This window comes from Peromyscus leucopus, chromosome X (genome assembly GCF_004664715.2).
Source record: "Peromyscus leucopus breed LL Stock chromosome X, UCI_PerLeu_2.1, whole genome shotgun sequence".
NCBI classification, from domain to species: domain Eukaryota; kingdom Metazoa; phylum Chordata; class Mammalia; order Rodentia; family Cricetidae; genus Peromyscus; species Peromyscus leucopus.
In genome coordinates this window covers 122350013-122369579 of record NC_051083.1, presented here as the reverse complement: position 1 = coordinate 122369579, position 19567 = coordinate 122350013, and the positions used below count along the sequence as shown (strand labels likewise).

General features: G+C 38.4%; 1 protein-coding gene across 5 annotated transcripts in view; it reads left to right on the top strand.

Annotated features, from left to right (window-relative positions):
• The window catches only part of Mcf2 (MCF.2 cell line derived transforming sequence), a 100615-nt gene extending 81373 nt beyond the window's left edge, over positions 1–19242 (top strand). For all 5 annotated transcript variants that reach the window (XM_037199078.1, XM_037199077.1, XM_037199076.1 and 2 more), the window contains 9 exons: positions 264–356; positions 1301–1426; positions 3839–4060; positions 8043–8135; positions 10268–10346; positions 11479–11542; positions 12987–13117; positions 15608–15717; positions 18568–19242. In XM_037199078.1, coding sequence (XP_037054973.1) covers positions 264–356; positions 1301–1426; positions 3839–4060; positions 8043–8135; positions 10268–10346; positions 11479–11542; positions 12987–13117; positions 15608–15717; positions 18568–18597 — 948 coding nt within the window. In that variant the 3' untranslated portion in view covers positions 18598–19242. The remainder of the gene's footprint in view (positions 1–263; positions 357–1300; positions 1427–3838; positions 4061–8042; positions 8136–10267; positions 10347–11478; positions 11543–12986; positions 13118–15607; positions 15718–18567) is intronic.
• The last annotated feature ends 325 nt before the right edge of the window (positions 19243–19567 follow it).

Here is a 19567-nt window from a genome sequence, read left to right as displayed (position 1 = left end):
AATTTTCATACATATTTTGTTTGTTCCCTATACCCCTCTACATTTATTAATTTAACATTTATTGATTATTATCTTTTTTTTTTTGAGGTGCGGGGGAGACAGGGTCTCTATTATGTAGCTTTGGCTGTCCTGGAACTTGCTATGTAGACCAGGCTGGCCTCAAACTCACAGAGATCTGCCTACCTTTGCCTCCAGAGTGTTGGAATTAAAGGCATGTGCCACTGTATCCAGCTGATCTACTGATCATTATCTTTTAATGACAGGAATGTCAAAAAAAATTAAAACATCGGCTTGGTCTGGATTCTTATTTGCTCAAACCAGTACAACGAATCACTAAGTATCAGTTGCTTTTAAAGGTAATTACATGAAGCATTTCCTTTTTTTTACTTTCAAAATTAATTTATATGTATGAATGTTTTGTTTGCATGTATACAATATGTAGCATATATCTGCCTGTTATCCATGGAGGTCAGAAGAGGACATCAAATTTATAGAACCCAGGTCCTCTGCAAGAACATCCAGTGCTCTGAATCAGTGAGCAATCTCTTCAGCCCCTATTTAATTCTTTTTTGGAAGATCTAGTAGTCATTTCAAAGGAAGTGGTTGACTAGGAAGCACTAGCATTAGGTTAAGGAGAAGAATGGCCAGACTTATGTGTAAGATTTTTACAGTGTGCTTTTTCATGTTGGTGTACAAATGACATACTCAAGGTTATTAAGCTGTGTGTGTTTGGAGTGTTAGCTCTTGATCCTCCATATAAGTTCTATCTATATTTAAGCATAATATTTTATAAAATAATTTTTCATATTGTTAAGATCTAAATATATACTTATGAATTTTAAGATTATGTTTCCTATTGGCCTTTTAATGAAAATGCAAAAGACACTCTCTTAGTTTAATGGGAAAAAACATTGTACAAATCCACAGTTTCCTTTAAAATGTGTTTCATGATGCTATATGCATAATGAGTGACAAATTTTTGTATGTAGAGGAGGAAAACTTGTGTAATTGCTTTGAAAACTAATCTCTGATGTGTTTTTGTAGCTCTTGGTTTTTAGTTGTAAAAGCATTGAATGCCCTTTGTTTTATACTCTTTAGTTATTATTCTACTTCTTCCCCAATTTTGACATTGTTATTAAATATAATGTTAATGTGACAGACAGACAATATGAAAGAAATTACTTAAAAAATGACAGTATTTTTGGGTTATTGTTCAAAAGCATATTAGCTCCAAATTATTCATTTTCCAGCAGTTTTAATATGTGACTAATATTGTTTAATTCTTGACTTCCAATTATAGGAGCTCCTAAAGTGCAGCAAAGAAGGTGAAGGAACTACTCAGTTAAAGGAGGCACTTGACACAATGCTGGACTTACTGAAGTCACTGAATGACTCCATGCATCAGATTGCAATCAATGGCTATCTTGTAAGTAAAGTTTAGTGATTGTTGGAATTTTAGGGGGTAGACTTGTCAGAATCCTTTTTTTAATCTCTTGGATTCAATTGGGAAATAACATACAAGAGGCAGACAAATTGAAACAAAAATATAAGCATTATTATTGATAATGCTAAGTGGAGAGTTGGCTGCAGATCAGCAGCCAAATGGAATTTGATGACATTTTCCTGGTCTGTAGCAGCCTGCCTTCAAGTCTTGAGCTTGGGTCAGCTAAGCAGACACACTGTCCCAGAATTGCTACTTCCTCTAGTCTAGAGTAGATATGAATATAAAGGGTCAAGTCTTTAGGGCTTGCCACCTTTTCCCAGAACAGCTCCATCCAGAGGGTGGTAATATATCATGTACCAATCAGGAATGAGGAAGAGATATGAGCAATGTTACAGCTGAAATAACTCCACATGGGAAATGCCAAGAAGCCAGGGAAAGGAAGGTTCTTTTATGTGGCAACCTCACAGCAATTTTAAATGTATGTGAGACATGGTGTGTTTCAAAGTAAAAAATTATGCTACAGTGAATGGTTTAAAAACAACTTAAAAATTTAATGTTTATTGGATTTCACATCATGCTTTGTGATCCCCACTTATCTTTCTGTCCCCTTGAGTCCCCTACTCTGCCCTTGCAACCTCCACCCGAAAACAAAAAGAAATTTAAAAAGAAAAACCAAAAACCAAACAAATCAAAGAAACAAAACAAAAATAAAAATAACAACAACAAAAAAGAAGAATAGTATCATGGACGTTGTAGTGTGGCCTGTTGAGATACACAGTTTACCCTTCAGTTCATTTATCTTTACTTGCAAGTATTTATTGCCATGAGTCATTGGTCTGGCTCAAGGTCTCTGGTTTCTGCAATACCACTTGTAATGAGCTTTCATTGGGGCTCCTGTTGGATATCCCGTTGTTGTCCTGTGCCATGGAGATCCATAGGATCTGTTGGTTTGTCCCTTTCACATACTCTAACAGTTCATAGATTCAGTGGATGTTGGGGTGGACCAACTTATAGCCCTGATTCTGGGCCTGGGCGATAGCTGGATTGGTCCGCTTGCTAGCTTTCCCTCACTGTCACTATCAGAGAAAGCTCTCTAGCACTGCTATTGGGCTATCTCACCCAATGCAGACTACAGCAAGAAGCAGGACCAGTTCTCTTGCCATCAGATCCATCCAGGCCCCCCATACTCACACTGCCAGGCCAGCTCTACTGTTTTGCCCAGGGGTGGTGCAGAGCCCTCTCTCCTAGTTGCTGTAGGAGGGGGCAAATGAGGGAGGGGCAGGATTAGTGTTCCTGCTCTCATACCCTCAGGGCTGGCTCATCTGGACCCCCCAACAACAGGGACAGCTCTAGTGTGCTCCCCAGGTGGGGTGCAGGACCTGCTCTCCTGTGTGCTGTAGCTGGTGTAGGGCAGGCCTGGTTTTCTCTTGCTTGTGACCCCAGGGTTAGCTCTCTTGCCTGCAACAGGTAGCAAGGAGCAGAGAGAGGAGGGTAATTTTTTCCTCACTCATGCCATTGCATGGCAAACTTTTAAGAGTAGACCCCATGCCCAGTGGTAGATGGCCAACACCAAAATAACTCAAGTAGCATTTTTGGAGGTTCTTTGTCTCATAATGTTTTGTCAGAGCATTTAAAAATATTTTTTAACCTTAACGGGTTCTTTGTTATGGCTCCTGGTTTTGTATTTTTATGGGATTCCTGTGTGTACAAACATGTGTATCTATATGTGTTTCTTTGGCTTTTTCTTTGGTTCTTTTTCTTGTGTTTGCTTCATTCTATTCCAACCTGTTTGCTCTTGTTTATTTTGTTTTAGTTCATTTTATTTTGTTATTATTCCTCAGATGCCTGTTTGTCTTCTAAGGGGTGACAGAAAGGGTGTAAATCTAGATGGGAGAGAAGGTAGGGAGGATCTAAGAGGAGTTTGGGGAGTAGTAACTGTAATCAGAATATATTGTATGAAAAAACTTATTTGCAATAAAAGAAAAGAAAGGTTTAAAAAAAAGGAAATTGGTTATACCCATAGCATTCATGCCATTATTGCATCAATTGGCCTATTCTGTCATCCTGATCATTATTGTAACTCACATGGTTCACAGCTGGTTAATGACAATTGACTACCAACCTAGCAGCCTGAATATCACTTTCTAGTACTATGAAAGTTAGCCTGTAAGGGATAAACCATCTAGGGCAGTACGAGATTGATTTATCCATTTCCTGTGACCAAAGTGTGATAGGTCCTCAGCAATAAAGTCTTATGTGATGAATTGAAAAAATATAAAGAAGGTAAAATGTACTTCAGAGTATTAGTAGGTCAAGCTAAATACTAAGCTGTCAATGTCTGGCACCTGAATATAGTTCTGCCTTCCATGAATTGGTTTTGATTTTTCATTCTAGGGAAATCTGAATGAGCTGGGCAAGATGATTCTGCAAGGTGCCTTCAGTGTTTGGCTAGGACACCGGAAAGGTGCTACAAAAATGAAGGATTTTGCAAGATTCAAACCCATGCAGAGACACATTTTCTTGTATGAAAAAGCTGTTATGTTTTGTAAGACGCGCGTTGAATCTGGAGAAGGTGCTGGTAGATACCCATCATACAGTTTTAAGCACTGCCTAAAAGTAAGAAAGCTCACATTATGTGATACAATATTGCCTTATATGTATTCCATCTTGAATACTTTTTTCCTTAAATAGGGTTTATACTTTAACTGCACATCCCTCTGTTTAAAAGAATCAAAAAATCAAAACAAAATAATGCATGTGTGTTCATGTATGAGTACAGGCACCTATATGCTACAGCACAACTTTGGAGGTTATAGGACAGCTCAGGTCTTGGTCCTTCCATTCCACCTTGTTTGAAGCAAGGTGTCCTGTTGTTCACTGCTATGCACACCAGTATTGCTGCTCCCAAGAGCTTCCAGGGATTCTCCTGTCTTCACCTCCTATCTTGCTGTGGGAACACTAGAATTACAAGCATGTACTAACACATCTAGCTTTACATGGGTTTTGGGAGTCTGAAATTAGGACTGGGGTTGGGCCAAGGTGCAGAGCTTTGATTCAACTTCCCCATCACTGTAGTCTCAGATGTTCTCCAAGGTGCTCTTTGTGTTCTGGCTCACCTATGGATGAGCACTCTTCCAATGGTACTGGATAAAATTCTTGGTCTTGTTATCAAGAAGTTTTTGTTATAAAAGAAACAAGGAGGAAAGGGTTTCCCCCTCCTCACTGCAGTTTGCAAATGGAGAACTCTTGTGCTTAGCATATTTCTAGCCTCCTTTCTGTGTCCCTCCTCCATTCCTTAGCCCCGTCCTTTCTGGGAATCCAAAGTTACCTACAGCTGGATCTTTCTCATATATATTCTGTGCTATTCTTTGAAATAATTTTATTCTCTCTAGAACCCACACTACCATTGTGTCCTGACATTAGCCTTGTGTTAAAATTAGGACACAGTTGTTTGTGAAAGTCATGAGCAGCCCAGTAGTGCTTCCAATTCACATGAGGCTATAATTGGTAGATTTGGTTATTTTAAACCTAATGAATTTTATCTTTCAAGTTTAAATTATAAATGCAGCATATTTGTTTATAGACTAATTGGAAGATAGGAAATTCTTACCTTTAATTCTCCAGTTACTACCATTTTAGTCCTTTTTCATGAGTGTTTTCTTTCATAGTTGGCTGTCCCAGTATAGTTGAGAGCTGATGAAAGCGTAGCAGTGCTTATATTGATGGACCTGTCATGGGCTTGGGGACTTAGTCTAAGGAGGCCACCTGATAAGGAGGCTCTACTTTTGATTTTCCTCATACTGGTCAGCTGCCTCTAGCACAATTCCTACCCAGGGTCACCTCCCTGAGCATTTCCCATTGTCCATTTTGTATTCAATTGTGAATGCACAGTAGCTCCAAAGAGTCTTTAAAACTCCAACCATCTTTATCACAAGTACTCAGTTACTCTTTTAATATAGTCTACATATCTGAGTTATGTATGACTTTAACAAACATCAATTGAGAACCAAGGCATTATAATCCCTTTCTGAGAGGTTTTAGATCTTGCCATCTATATATGTACTCCTTAAAATGTACTTTACCTTTGTAGACATGTTTAACATAAACCAATTTGATGCACATTCTGTTTGTGGGGTGATCTAGTAACTACTTAATGCAGAATTTCTTATTTGCATTGAGTTTCTATTTTATTTTAAATTTGATACAATGATAGGCATATCAACAGAGTGTTTCTGAAGTTCATTAAAGAAGGACTAATGAGGTAATGAAGCCAGAAGGAGTATAATAGTTACCATGGAAACAGAAGGAGGAACTGATGCAAGAAACATTTCAATGGAAGGCAGACATAAGGGCTTAGTGACTTACCAGATACAGAAAATAAATACTACTTGACATTTAAAAGAGGAAAATCTGTCTGGTTTTTCTTTGGTTTCCTGATATAATTGTATCTTTAATAGAAAAGAACTAGTCAGTGATGCTTGCAAAATTTTAGATAAAGATTCCTGGGAAAATGGTGATGCTGTAAACTAAGAAAGATGGAAGTTAGGATGTTTCTTAGGTCTCATTATGCTTGCTTCCTCCTGCTTTTTTCTCACGAGAGTCTACCATTTCTGGTCAGGATGTTACTTAACAAAGCTGAACAATTTCTTTCCCCTGAAATGGATTTTTTTTGTCTTGACTGCATCGCACCAAACTGGATTTACACAGCCTTCTCATGTCTTTCTAATGATTATGTACTCTAATGCAAGCACTTAACATCCATAGAAAAACCATATGTCAGGTCATAGGCAATCAGAGATGTAGCTTCTTCTGATCCATCAGATTGTGTGCTTGCTTATTATCGCCAACTGTTGTTTTAATTTAATGCATAGTAGTACTAACTTGGTGTCAGATAAAAGTTGATTGCCAAGGAAACCCCCAAATGTATTTAATTAATGATGTGTTATGTATATCAGCAATGGGAAACAGAAAAACAGTTGCCATTGAAATACAGGAAAGGATGGGAAGGAAAGCCATACGTTCAAAGCTCATTATTAATTGGGGTAAAGAGCTTGTCATTCAAGTGTAAGGACTGGAGTTCAGATCACTTGTGCTTGTGTAAAATGCTATGTGGGTGTAATCTCAGCCCAAAGCAAACTGGCTAGTTAGATTAGCTGGATCAGGTGAGCTCTGGGTTCAGCAAGAGACCCTGCATTAATAAATAAAGTGATGACCTATTGTGGAAGACACCTGACATCAACCTCTGGCTCCCACACATGTACATATGTATCATGTACATGTGAACATGCATACCCACATGCACTCCCCCACAACAACTTATATAATGTGAACTTGCTGTTTAATATTTATATCTCCATATCAGCTCTATGAAATACATGTTTACCAATTTCATGGTTGAAAAATGGAATTTGAGAAAACTTCAGCAGTTAAGTTTTCTTAGGAAACACTAAGACACATAGCTGATGAATGCTAGTGATGGATGGATGGAGGTCCAGTCTGTCTTCTTTGATTCAGAAGTCTTGTATGTCTGCTACCTATCATCCTAATGAGACAGTCATGTGATGAAACATAATTCATTTTTTGAAAAGATAAAATGTAGTTATTCTTATATCTAAATATTTGAGCAGAGATAGTTTAGAGTGGTATGGGAAAGATAGATTAGGGAACATTTGAAAGTAACTTTAGACTACATTCAAGGTAGATGTCAGAGGCTTTTTAATTAACATAGCTAAGTTGCATTTCTAAGTATAATTGTTTTCCTTTACCTTAATGAACGAATCTCAGAAGCACTACCCTTAATGTTTATTAGTTTTAATTAGGGTCATTTGGGGGGTTCATAAGTGGAACACAGTGTGATATTCCTTTAGACAATTAGGAAGGAATTGAAAGGAAGGAGGAAAGGCAGAGAAGAACTTAAGGTAATGTTACACAAGGGAGTGAAGTCGTCCCACATGGAATTAGCCAAGGTTAGCAGCAAATGGTGAATGAAAATTGTGCTAAGCATAAACACAGATGAGAAGAAAGCGGTGGGAAGAAGAAATGTATACTACACAAGTTTTACTGTTGTGAGAAGGTTAGGTATTTTGTTTGCTGTAGAGGAAAGCTTGGTGGGAAGAGAACCAAGGCTGGTTCTTCCCTAACCCATAAATTTGCTACTTATAAGTAGGGAATAAATTTGTAACATCAAATTGATCTGGCCAATAATTACTTTAAAAAACATTGAAATTAATTAGTCAATTTCAGGTGGCTTGTCCCATTGATGGTTAATTACTTTTATTTCTGACAACATTTTGTTTTAATACTCTATAGTTATTTTCCAGCAGAATTCAACCTTAGATAGGAGGCCTGAGTGTTCAGATATATGACATTTATATCAAGCACTGGAATGAAGCATGGCATCTGAACTCTGAGTGCATATTTCCACAAAAACACTTACATCTTCATGCCTATGGCTATACTTTCCAGTTCCTACTCATTGAAAATAAAATGTATATTTTGCTTAAATGAAACATTCTCTTCTCATAGATTATGATAGAACATGATGAATGCAATTCCATATTTGTAATCAAATGCTCAGGAAAATTTTGATTTATTGTAGATGGAAGAAGCTGGAATTACAGAACATGTGAAAGGTGATAACCGCAAGTTTGAAATATGGTATGGTGAGAAGGAAGAAATATACATTGTTCAGGTTGGTTATTCTTCTGGAAACCATAATCATCATTACGTTTATTTAATTTATTTATTTAATTTATTGACCTGTCAATTTCAGTTTGTATTATTCATATATTCCTGGGTGTGGGGGCATTCACTGAAGAATGTTAAACCTACCAGGAGCCTCATTCTTAAAGAAAACTGGTTCTTTTTTACCCTAGAAGACAGTAACCATCTATTGTTCCTCACTTAGAAGTGGGGACTCTGAATGCCTTCCCACTGTATGTTGGAATGTTGATTGGCTTGATCTTGTGAGATCTTGTGCAGGCATCCACAGCTGCTCTGAGTTCTTGGGTATAGTGGTCCTGTCATGGCCAGAAGACACTGTTTTGTTCTGGTCCTCCCCAACCTCTGGATCTTACAATTTTTCTGTCCCCTTTTCTGTGATGGTTTCTGAGCCTTGGGAAAAGGGTGTGATATAAAAGGCCATTTATGACTGAGCACTCCACACTCAGTCTCTACACTTTAACCAGTTGCAAGTTTCTTTGTTAACCTTTAAACATCGCACAAATAAACTTCTCTGATGAGCTCTGAGAGTTGTGCTAGGGTAGATACTAATTTAGAGGGCAGTTTGATACTATGTCAATTTAATACATAACATTAGAAGTTCTCCCCCTGGAGCTTATGAGCTCTGCAACCATGGGTTCTTAAGCAGCTTTGCAACACCAGACCTGTGTTTTCTCTAGTGGAGTAGGCCTTGAATCTAATCTGAAAGCAGTTGGTTACCTTCATAGCATCCATGCTAAGGATTTTAGTTGTGAGTGTGTGTGTATGTGTGTGTGTGTGTGTGTGTGTGTGTGTGTGTGTGTGTGCGCGCGCGCGCGCGCATTCACACTTATGTCTGTGGGATTATGAATTTGTGCAGTGCTTTAGGAAGCCAGCAGAGGGCAAGAGACCCCTAGAGCTGGAGTTAAAGTCCATTGTGAGCTATCATCCCATGTGGGTGCTAGGAATCAAGGTATGGTTTTCTGCAAGAGCAGTATTAACCACAGAGCCATCATCTCTCCAGCCCCCAACATTAAGATTAAAAAACAAACAAACAAAACAAAACAAAAAACAACAAACCTCTGGTTCAGTTTCTAACACTCATAATAGGTGGCTTGCAACAATTTATAACTCTAACTCTAGGGGAATTTGATTCCTTCTGGCTTCCTTGGGCACTGAAGGCATGAGGTGTCCTTAACATACATGTAGACAAACCACCCATAGACACTGAATGAAAATAAATAAATAGATCTTTTAAAGAATGATTTAAAAATCTGAGTTGGTAAAAAAAAAAAAATGTTGGTCACCTTTTATAAAAGCTCATGCCTTTCACATTTGGCTGCTACTTTTTTGCTTCTATGAAGTTTCTAGAGTTAGGGTTGAGTTCCCTTTGTCTTCAGCATTTAAAGACTTGAAGATATGACAGTTCAGATTTATTCCTTCCTGGGCGGGTGTGCTCTGAGGCCCACGCTGTTTCAGGGAGGGGAGAACACTCAGGCCACTTCAAGATAGTGTTATGCCACTGGCAGTGAGTCTGCATCGTGACTTGTGGCTGATCCATAAGTTATTATCTGTTACAGATGTTCAGGTTTTTTTTTTCATGTTTGATTTTGTACTGATAGCAGCACATAAACCCTTCTTGGTTTGCTTTAAGATATAATAGTTGGTACCATATAATAGACTTACCTTATAAGCAATAGAAGAGTATTTAGGGACTCCATCATGTTAGTATCAGTTTTTAAGATTATTAAGTTGTGGAAATATTAGCGCGTGCTCTGTTATTGTTTTACCAAAATTGAAACAAAGTGGTGTGTGTGTGTGTGTGTGTGTGTGTGTGTGTGTGTGTGTGTGTGTAATTCTCCAGCAAAGCAAAACTAAGTGAAAGGATCCCTGGATTTCCTCCAGTTGTTAGTCTGCTCTTTAAGGCAATTTCAGAATGATTTTGATTATATCTCACCCAATCAGATGGCTAATGATCAGCCTCTTAAATGCTTTAAGAATTAAAAGGCTAGAACTTGAATCTGGTGTTTCATAGAGTGATTCACGTTTGATTACATTTTTTATTATTATAAAAGCATTCTTTTCAAAAGGAAACATACTTTTTCCTTCTGTTTTAATTTTTAGGCTCCAAATATTGATGTGAAGATCTTATGGTTAAAAGAAATAAGAAACATTTTGTTAAAGCAGCAGGAACTTTTGGCTGGTAATTTCATTTTTTTCTTTTATTGAAAATAGTTTTTTTTTCACATAATAGATTCTAATTACAGTTTCTCCTCCCTTTATTCCTCCCAGTTCCCCCCACACACACCTCCCCTCCCATCTGGATCCATTCTCTTTCTTGGACTGGTAATTTCAAGCATTCATGCTTTATCTGGAGAAGCACAATGGCTTGGATTTTGTAAAAAGTCTTCCTGGGAATGTGACTGATAATTTAATAATCATGAAGGGAATTATTAAACTAAAATAAAAAGTAACATTGAGGTTCAGAGAGCTTAAAAAAAAACCCAACAGCTAATTTCAACTCCAAGGTGAGCCTTGGTGCTTCAGAACCAGCTGAGAATCAATGAGGTATCAATTTCTAGTCCTTCCTGGGAGGTGACGGTGAGGAAGAACCTCACAGAACCAGTATTCAGTAAGGTTGGAATGGAGAATTGGTTGCACTTTTGAACTGGTACTTTAGAAAGAGTCTTTGTTTGTATGTGTGTATGATGTATATGTACATACTTGTGTATGTGACTACAGATGTGTGTGTGTGTGTGTGTGTGTGTGTGTGTGTGTGTGTGTGTGTGTGCCACAGTGAGCATATGGAGATCAGAGGACCAATTTCATTGTATCTTGTTTGAGACAGGACTTCTTGTCATTGTTCTACTGCTGGATAAGAAGGATAGCTGACCCTGGAGCTTCCAGGAATTCTCCTGCCTCCACCTTCTATCTTACCATATGAGTGCTGGGATTACAGACATGTACTACTGAGCCCAGTTTTTTTTTTTTTTTTGGTCAGTTTTAGAGATTCAATGCAGATTTTCATTCTTGTGCAGAAACTGCTTGGCCCACTGAGTGCCACGGAACCCCAGGCCCTAGCTTGTACTCTTGGAATAAAGTAATACACAGTTTAAACTCTACAGATTTTAACTTTAGACTGGCCTTCATGGTCAGTTTAAATCCCTGAAAAGTGTGTGTGTGTGTGTGTGTGTGTGTGTGTGTGTGTCTGTCCGTCCGTCTGTCTGTCTCGCTCTTTCCCCCCTACCCTCTGTGGTGTATTGGAAAGTATTGTCCTTCATAGAAGTAAGAAACATGTCTTTGAAATGACTTATAAGCTTTGTTTAATTGTTCAGCTAAAAAACAGCAGGATCAGCCAAGAGAATGGGATCAACTTTCTCCTCAGCAGCAGAAAGCTGAGTAAGTGATCATTTCATTCAGAAACATAATTCTTTAAATTTTTGATGTATTTATTTCTCTTTATGTGTATGAAAATTTTACCTACATGTGCATATGTGCACCACATGTTTTCCTGGTTCATGGAGGTCAAAAGAGGGTGTTAGGTTCCCTGTAACTGGAATTATAGACAGTTCCTAGCCACCGTGTAGGTGCTGGGAACTGAACCTGGGTCCTCTATAAGGGCCACAATTGCTCCCAACCACGGACAATCTCTTCAGCCCCTAGAAATACCAAACAATGTAATTAGAACATCTCAGACAACAACCAGCCTTCTGTGATAGCAATACCTCATCAGATAACATAAACACACTATTTTCTCAGGTTTAAGCCATATGTTGGAGTAACATAGTGACTAACTGTCCCTATAAATTGTAAGGCTGTTTTTAAAACTTTTAAGTGCTTTGCATTTGATCATGGGAACAGTTGCACTCAGACTGAGGGTAAACACAATAGTTCTCCTTCATGGCTTCCTCTTTGGGGTGCTTTTGCTTACCTTCAGTCTGTCTGGAGAAACAGCATGAGAACAGAGGATGAAGGAGTGGCTCGCAGTGTGCATAGTTAAGACGTGGATCTATGAACTGAAGTGAGGCTAAAGTCCTTCTGGATGGTGGCAGTTGGGCATGGTAGCTCAGCACTGCTGCTTTAGGATGCTGGTCTTGATGTTCTGCCTCTAATAATCTCAAAAGCTGCACTGTCTGCATCTGAATGTACATAGCGACTTTCCAAAGCCCTGGCACAGAGTTCACTGAGCTACAGCAGCTGCGTGGTACAGGGAGCACAGAAGGACCTACTAGATAGATTGTTTTTCTTTCTTTGTCACACATATCTCCGAAAGGTCTCTAAAATCTGAGACAGCACATGATTTTCATCAGGATCTTTAGGAGAAGCAAGCTACTTTGAAGGTCTTTTTTCTGGTAGTGTTCATGACATTCAAACACAGAAGTGAAGACTTTGTTGTATGCAGTAGTTTCTGAAACAGTGGTGCAAACTTACAGCATGAATCCGGTTAAAATTTCACCTACATATTTATATATACATTACCTGATATATTAAGATGAAAAGTCTTCAGAACAACACAGATTGTACACATACCTGTCTTGGGTCTAGAAGGGAACAGTATAATCTTTGCATAAAAGAAGTGTGCTGACTTGAATAACATTAGAAAAAAAAAAAAAAAAAAAAAAAAAAAAAAAAAAAAAAAAAAGAAGTACTTGAATCTTAGGACTTAAGCGCTTGAAGCTGTTTTATATTATCAACTATTCTACAGACTTAAATAAGGGCACAACAGCTATTTGAATGGATTTTCAGCTTACTGTTAACACATAGTATTAAGATAGAGAATCTTAAATTTTCACTATTCTTAGATTATGCAGAAGCTCACCTGTTTTATATATGGCTTTTTCAGAAAGCAAGAGGAAGCTCCTGTAAATGCTGTGGAAGTAGAAGCAGAGGCAGGAGCAGATGTGGAACAAGCCAGTGGTGTGGTGGCGGTCAGAGAGGCAGTTGTGCCAGTTCAGACAGAAGCAAATTCCTCAGGTATGTGTCTTGGTTATCTGATGAAAAGATTCATAACTATGTGACTTTTAACCCCTGTTGCTAATTTGGAAAGAATCTAGCCATGTGTTATTTTTGTATAAAGAAAAGAAAGTCAACCTGTTTTAGAAGACTTTTATTTCTTGCACATGAAAGCCACTCTGGTGGACACTACAGAGCACTATTTGTCAAAGTGTGGGCCCTGGACCAGTAACATTAATATCGCCTGGGAACTTGTTTTATAGAAGACATTTTTTTTTTTGCTCTCTCTGCCTCAGATCTTCTGAAGCAGAAACTGGGTATGAGACCTTGCTTCTTGACTTTTGGCCAACTTTCTATATAATGCTGATCCATGCTCAAGTTTGAGAACTCTTGCAATAAAGGACACAGGAGTAAATATAACACAGATATTGACTTCAATGTTTATACTGTTTCTTTGCCATTGGTTTTGTGACTAGAGCTGGAAATTCATTTTCTTAGGAGATTTGTGCTGTTTGAAATGATTGTACGCAAATGTTAACATGATGACTGCATCAGGAATTTTCGAGAGTTGCATCTGAAGTATAATTAAAATATGCAGAGCTGCCATCTTTACAATGCTAGGAAGGTAGATAATTCAGTAAGCAATTAAAGTGGAATATGATAAGTGTCATAATAGGGAGGTATAAGGTGCTATACAAGCATACAAGGTTTCCTAAATAACTTTGGGAACAATAGCATAGACTCCCTGAGAAGTGCTCTAAGTCTCAGGACTTAATAGAACAGTCCTTAATCCTACTTGTTGAGTAGGAACAAGTAATGCTGACAGTGTTCAGTTTTCAGTTATCCATTTAGAGGTTAGTTCCTTCAGAACTTTATGTTGTGACTCCCAACCCCAGCAACAAAGAGAGAGCCTAGTATCAATGCCTTCATTTGACAGGTAGGGAAACCACATCAGAGAAGGATGACATTTACAGTTTACTATGGCCAAGAAGGGAGTCTGATGCCGGGCGGTGGTGGCGCACGCCTTTAATCCCAGCACTCGGGAGGCAGAGCCAGGTGGATCTCTGTGAGTTCGAGGCCAGCCTGGTCTACCAAGTGAGTTCCAGGAAAGGCGCAAAGCTACGCAGAGAAACCCTGTCTCGAAAAACCAAAAAAAAAAAAAAAAAAAAAAAAAAAAAAAAAAAAAAAGAAGGAGTCTGTAAGTTTGTGACTTAGATTTTCTCCTGTTTTTTTTTTTTTCTTTTCTGTTGCTGTGATGATATGCCTTCACAAAAACAATTTGGGGTGAGGGGCTGTTTATTGCAGTTTACAATTCCCAGTTACAGTCCATCATTGCAGGGAAGTCACAGTTGTAGGAGCTTGAAGCAGCTAGTCACATCACATCCACAGTCAGGAAGCAAAGAGAAGTAAATCCATCCATGCTGCTTTCATGAATAGTTTGATTAGATAGATTTCTTTATGCTTATAAAGTCCAGGGTTCCAAACCAAGAAATGATGCTGCCTATTTTCAGGCTAGTTCTTACCACATCAATAAAGTAACCCCCAACAGACTTGCCCACAGGCTAACATAGTCTAGCCAACCCCTCACTGAGACTATCATCCCATGTGATTCTAGGTCGTGTCAAGTTAACAATTAAAGCTAAACACAGATTATTTCATCTAAATAGTTCAATTCTAAAAAAAAAAAAACAGTGAAAGAAAAAAAAAAGAAATCTCATTTTTCTGCCTACTATCTCATTGTTGTGGCAGGGGGATATATAGTCTTTCTATGTAGCACTGGCTGGCCTGGAACCTACTATTTAGACCAGGCTAACCTTGGACTTGTAGGGATCTACCAGCCTCTGCCTTCTGAATGCTGGCATCAAAGGTGCGCAGTACCACACCTGACTACATGCAGGCTCTTATAAGGCATGGGATATGTAATGCATGATCTCTGCCTACTAAGACAACCCAAGACAAAATAATAGCAACACCAGGCAGAATCTAACAAGTACTATTTGAGTGGGAGAAATACAAATATTATAGAAAGAACATTCAGAACCATTTTTTTTGTGGGTAGAGGTAAGAAAGATAATATATTCTAAAAATGTTTAAACATTACATTTTTTGTTTTTTGAGACATGGTTTCCCTTTGTGTAGTTCTGGCTATCATGGAACTTTCTCTCTGTAGACCAGGCTGGCTTCAAACTCACTAGGATCCACCTGCATCTGCCTCCTGAGTGCTGGGATTAAAGGCCTGTACCACCTGGCTTAACATTACTTTTAATAATGCCCATCAGCCCCAACTTCCAACCACTGTGAAATTTCAAAGAAGTATATTGTAGTCCAAGTCCTTTCTGAAATGTCAAATGCAAAAGTATTGCAACCCAAGTGCAATTTTGTTACATGGAGGTAGGCCATAGTGTTGATCCACTGAAGGTCATAGCTTTGACTGTAACCATGAGTTTGCTTCTCCTGTGGTGGAGAACCAGATCCTTTGGGTAACTGCTACATTTGTCCTTTTTCTTCTAGCTTGGACTCAGATGCCACCATCTGCAGAAGGTCCTGGAGCATCTGAAGAGCATTCAGATAACTATTACTTCCCTATGTACAATGACGATGGAGAAGATGGGCCACAAATGGTTAGTATGACATACTACATCAAAATGCCCGATGAACCAGATAGGGCACATAAAGAACAACCTTTTGTCAGGATTCTTGAGGGTTACTGAATATATTCCATAGTCTATATCCAAATGACATGATTTGAAGTGAATCTTATAAGGATTCACTAATCACTTCTCATTATGTAGAATACTTCTCAGTTATACACAGAACACTACTGAAGTTAGTTTAATTATCAGTTTCCAAATGCCTACAAATACATCAATATGATTGTTATTTTTTATTTTTTTTCTAGTCTGGATCTCTCTATGGTAGTCCAGGCTGGCCTCCTGCCTTAGGTTGTCAAGTGCTAGCTTATAAATGTGTGATTTCATGACCCTCTCAGTTTTAGATTTTTTTTAAGTATGGTGTTTATTTCATTACACCTCTCTGTGTATATAGATTTTTCTTTAAGCTTAATATTTGAAATTATAGATTCACAAGAAGTTAACAAAAATACTACTAAAATATCTTGTGTTCCCTTCACCTAGTTATACCAGTGGTAACATCTTCGATAATTAGAGGACAGTACCAAATCTTAGGACTTGACGTCAGTGCCTGCAACAGGCTTTACTCAGATGTCACCAGTTTTCCATGTACTTTTGTATGTGTGTATAGGTATTTATGTGTAATTTTGTTCAGAGCTGTGTTTTCTATTTAAGTACGAGGGATAGACACACATATAATGAAGTTTCAAATATACTTTATAAAATAATTTCTCAATTAATATTAACAGTATTCATGTGAGAAAGGCTATTCTTTTAAGCTATAATTTACAGAGGAAGAAATTAAGGGCTGGCAAGAGATTTGTTGTAATTGTTTATATTAGCAGTTCTCATATTTCCAGTGACAGAATGCTTTCTGTTCTTAAAATATTGAGAACTCCAATATTTAAGGGGCTGGAGAGGTGGCTTAGCAGTTGAGAGCACTGGCCTCTCTTCTGGAGGGTCTAGCTGTGATGTCCAGCACTCATGTGGTAGGTCACAACCATCTGTAACTCCAGTTCTAGGGAATCTTATGCCCTATTCTGGCCTCCAAGGGCCACAGGCATATGTAATACACATAAAAGTTTTAAAGAAGAACTTTTATTTACTATGTGAGTTATATCAATTGAAAATATACTTTATTATACATTAAAAATGATAAATAGCCAGGCAGTGGTGGCGCATGCCTTTAATCCCAGCACTCGGGAGGCAGAGGCAGGTGGATCTCTGTGAGTTCGAGGCCAGCCTGGGCTACCAAGTGAGCTCCAGGAAAGGCGCAAAGCTACACAGAGAAATCCTGTCTCAAAAAACCATAAAAAAAAGATAAATAACAAAGATTTAAATTAGGAAACCTATAATTTTGAGTATCATTTTTATCTTAAAATGACTTTCTTTTTTTAAGTTAAAAAATAGTGAGAAATAAAGCACTCTTTCAAATATGTTTTTGTTGTTTTTTTTTTTTTTTTTTTTTTTTTTTTTTTTTTGGTTTTTCGAGACAGGGTTTCTCTGCGTAGTTTTGCGCCTTTCCTGGAGCTCACTTGGTAGCCCAGGCTGGCCTCGAACTCACAGCGATCTGCCTGGCTCTGCCTCCTGAGTGCTGGGATTAAAGGCGTGCGCCACCACTGCCCGGCCTCCTTTCAAATATGTTTAACATCTGGCTTATTTAAAGTCCTGAGCTGGGCCTGTTTGCACATACTTTTGGTTTTAGCACTCAGGAGGGAGGAGCAGGTGGATCTCTGAGTTCAATGCCTGCCTAGTATGCAAAGCAAGTTCCAGGCCAGCCAGGACTACAGAGAGAAACCTTGTTTCAACAAAACAACAACAAGAGAGACATCCTGATTCTCATGTGGTTCTGAATCCAATTTGTTCTACTATCATATAGGAGATAAACTGTACAAACTCCTGCATACATTTGAGAATTTAATAATTTGAGAGTTTAATAATGTTGTTAAGCAAACCTGACCTTCCAGACCTATTGAATGGCTCTCAGAAACAAACCCTAAATGATCTCCTTCCTGTAATTTGCAACCTACTGGGTTATGCCAATTATAACAATCAGTGACCAGTTCCTTTTGTTCTATTATCAGAGGACAAATTAGATTGGATCAGTTGGTCAGTTGTGAGCAGTCAGAAGAAACCATTTGGTATTTGAACACTGCCTGTAGATGGTCTAGAATGTTGTCAGAACCAGGTCTTCTAGCATTTGTCCAGCTTTAGAGTCAGAAAGTAAAGTGAGTCTGCAAAATTGACTACTGCTTTAATCATGAGGATTGGGAATGCAGGAAAACCTATCAGAGTTCCTCTTTTGAATACTTTCCTGAGTCCTGCTACCAAGGAAAACAAACAAAAGAGCAATGCAGTACAGCCCACAACCCCCCGAAGTTCTGAGAGACCGAGTCTCAAAGTGGGTGGATGATGTTTTTAAGGATGACACCTGATGACCTCTGGTCTCTGCATGCATGTGCACACACATACATGTTCACCCACATCCAGACACTTGCAACCCATACACACGGACATATACACAATATGAACACACATAAACATGCATTAAAACAGAAGTTGAAAGGAGCTGTGCGTTTGGTTTCACTTTACAAAGACAGAAATTGAGAAGCCAGCCAGCTGTGGTGGTATGTGCTTGTAATCCCAGCACTGAGAAGGCTAAAGCAAGAGGATTGGGAGTGAGGCCAACCTGGCTGTATAGGCCAGCCTGAGGTATGATGTAGTAAGACCCTGTTTCAGAAACACGCGTGCGCGCACGCGCACACACACACACACACACACACACACACACACACACACACACACACACCTGAGAAGTAACGGGTTCCATTTCTGTTACAGAGAGTCGTGTCGGAGATGAGTTTCCTGTAGCTCTTGCCTGCCTGCTTCTCAGCCCATGTGAAAAAAACACCACTCAGAAGATTTTCAGCCCAAATGATGGGGATTTTTTTTTTTCAGGTTAATATATTGAAACATGCAAAGAACCAACAGCATATACTTCTTTCTTTTCTTTCACTTAAAAGCATTTTACTTGTAGTACTCTTTATTCCTAAAATTGTGTAGTAAGTGTGTAAGACATTGTGCTGGATCAAGTCTCATCTCGGAATACTTTTGACTTGAAAATTGTTTCTTCTCTGTCTACTTTGTAACCAAATGCAATCAGCGTGCCTTCAATTATTTAGCTTATTATTAATTAAGTTGAACTTAGGGCTCTAGAGTAGTTAAGGCCAAGTGAAGCACAACATTATGATTTAATATGCTTTTTAGACCTAGCTCTTCTTTTAGTCTGCGCAAGACAATGCAGGGTTCAAGAAGTACTGGGGGGCAGGGGGGGGGCATTAGTAAATTCTCTTCAGGGCTATTGCCTTTTCTATGTGCCAAGATGAACTTTTCCTGATAGTAGTTTACAAAGAATTGCATTTAAAATGTAATATTTTCATGCTTGTTTCTTTTTCTGAATTTATGCTTAAAATTCATGTATCAAATTAGTTGTGCTAATTATCTTCTGTACATTTCATGCTGTAATTCTTCTTTTCCAAATAAAAATGAAACCTTCGGGTTCCACAAATTCATATTCTAGTTTTTGTTTGTTTGTTTTTCCCATCACAAATTGATCCCATTTATTTGTTCCTTCAGAGAAGAGTGGCTGATGCTGCTACGTTTGTCATGGAAGCAGGAAGTGAATTCTTTCTGTGACAGTCAGCAGGCAGTTAGGCTCGTTGTCATGCTTGTAACATGTGATTTTTTTCATTACAACTTCATAGTCTGAGTGAAATAAGGCCCTAGCAGACTGGAAGAAGAAAGCTTCAGAAGACCTCTGAGGGAGTAGCTTCTTCATGAG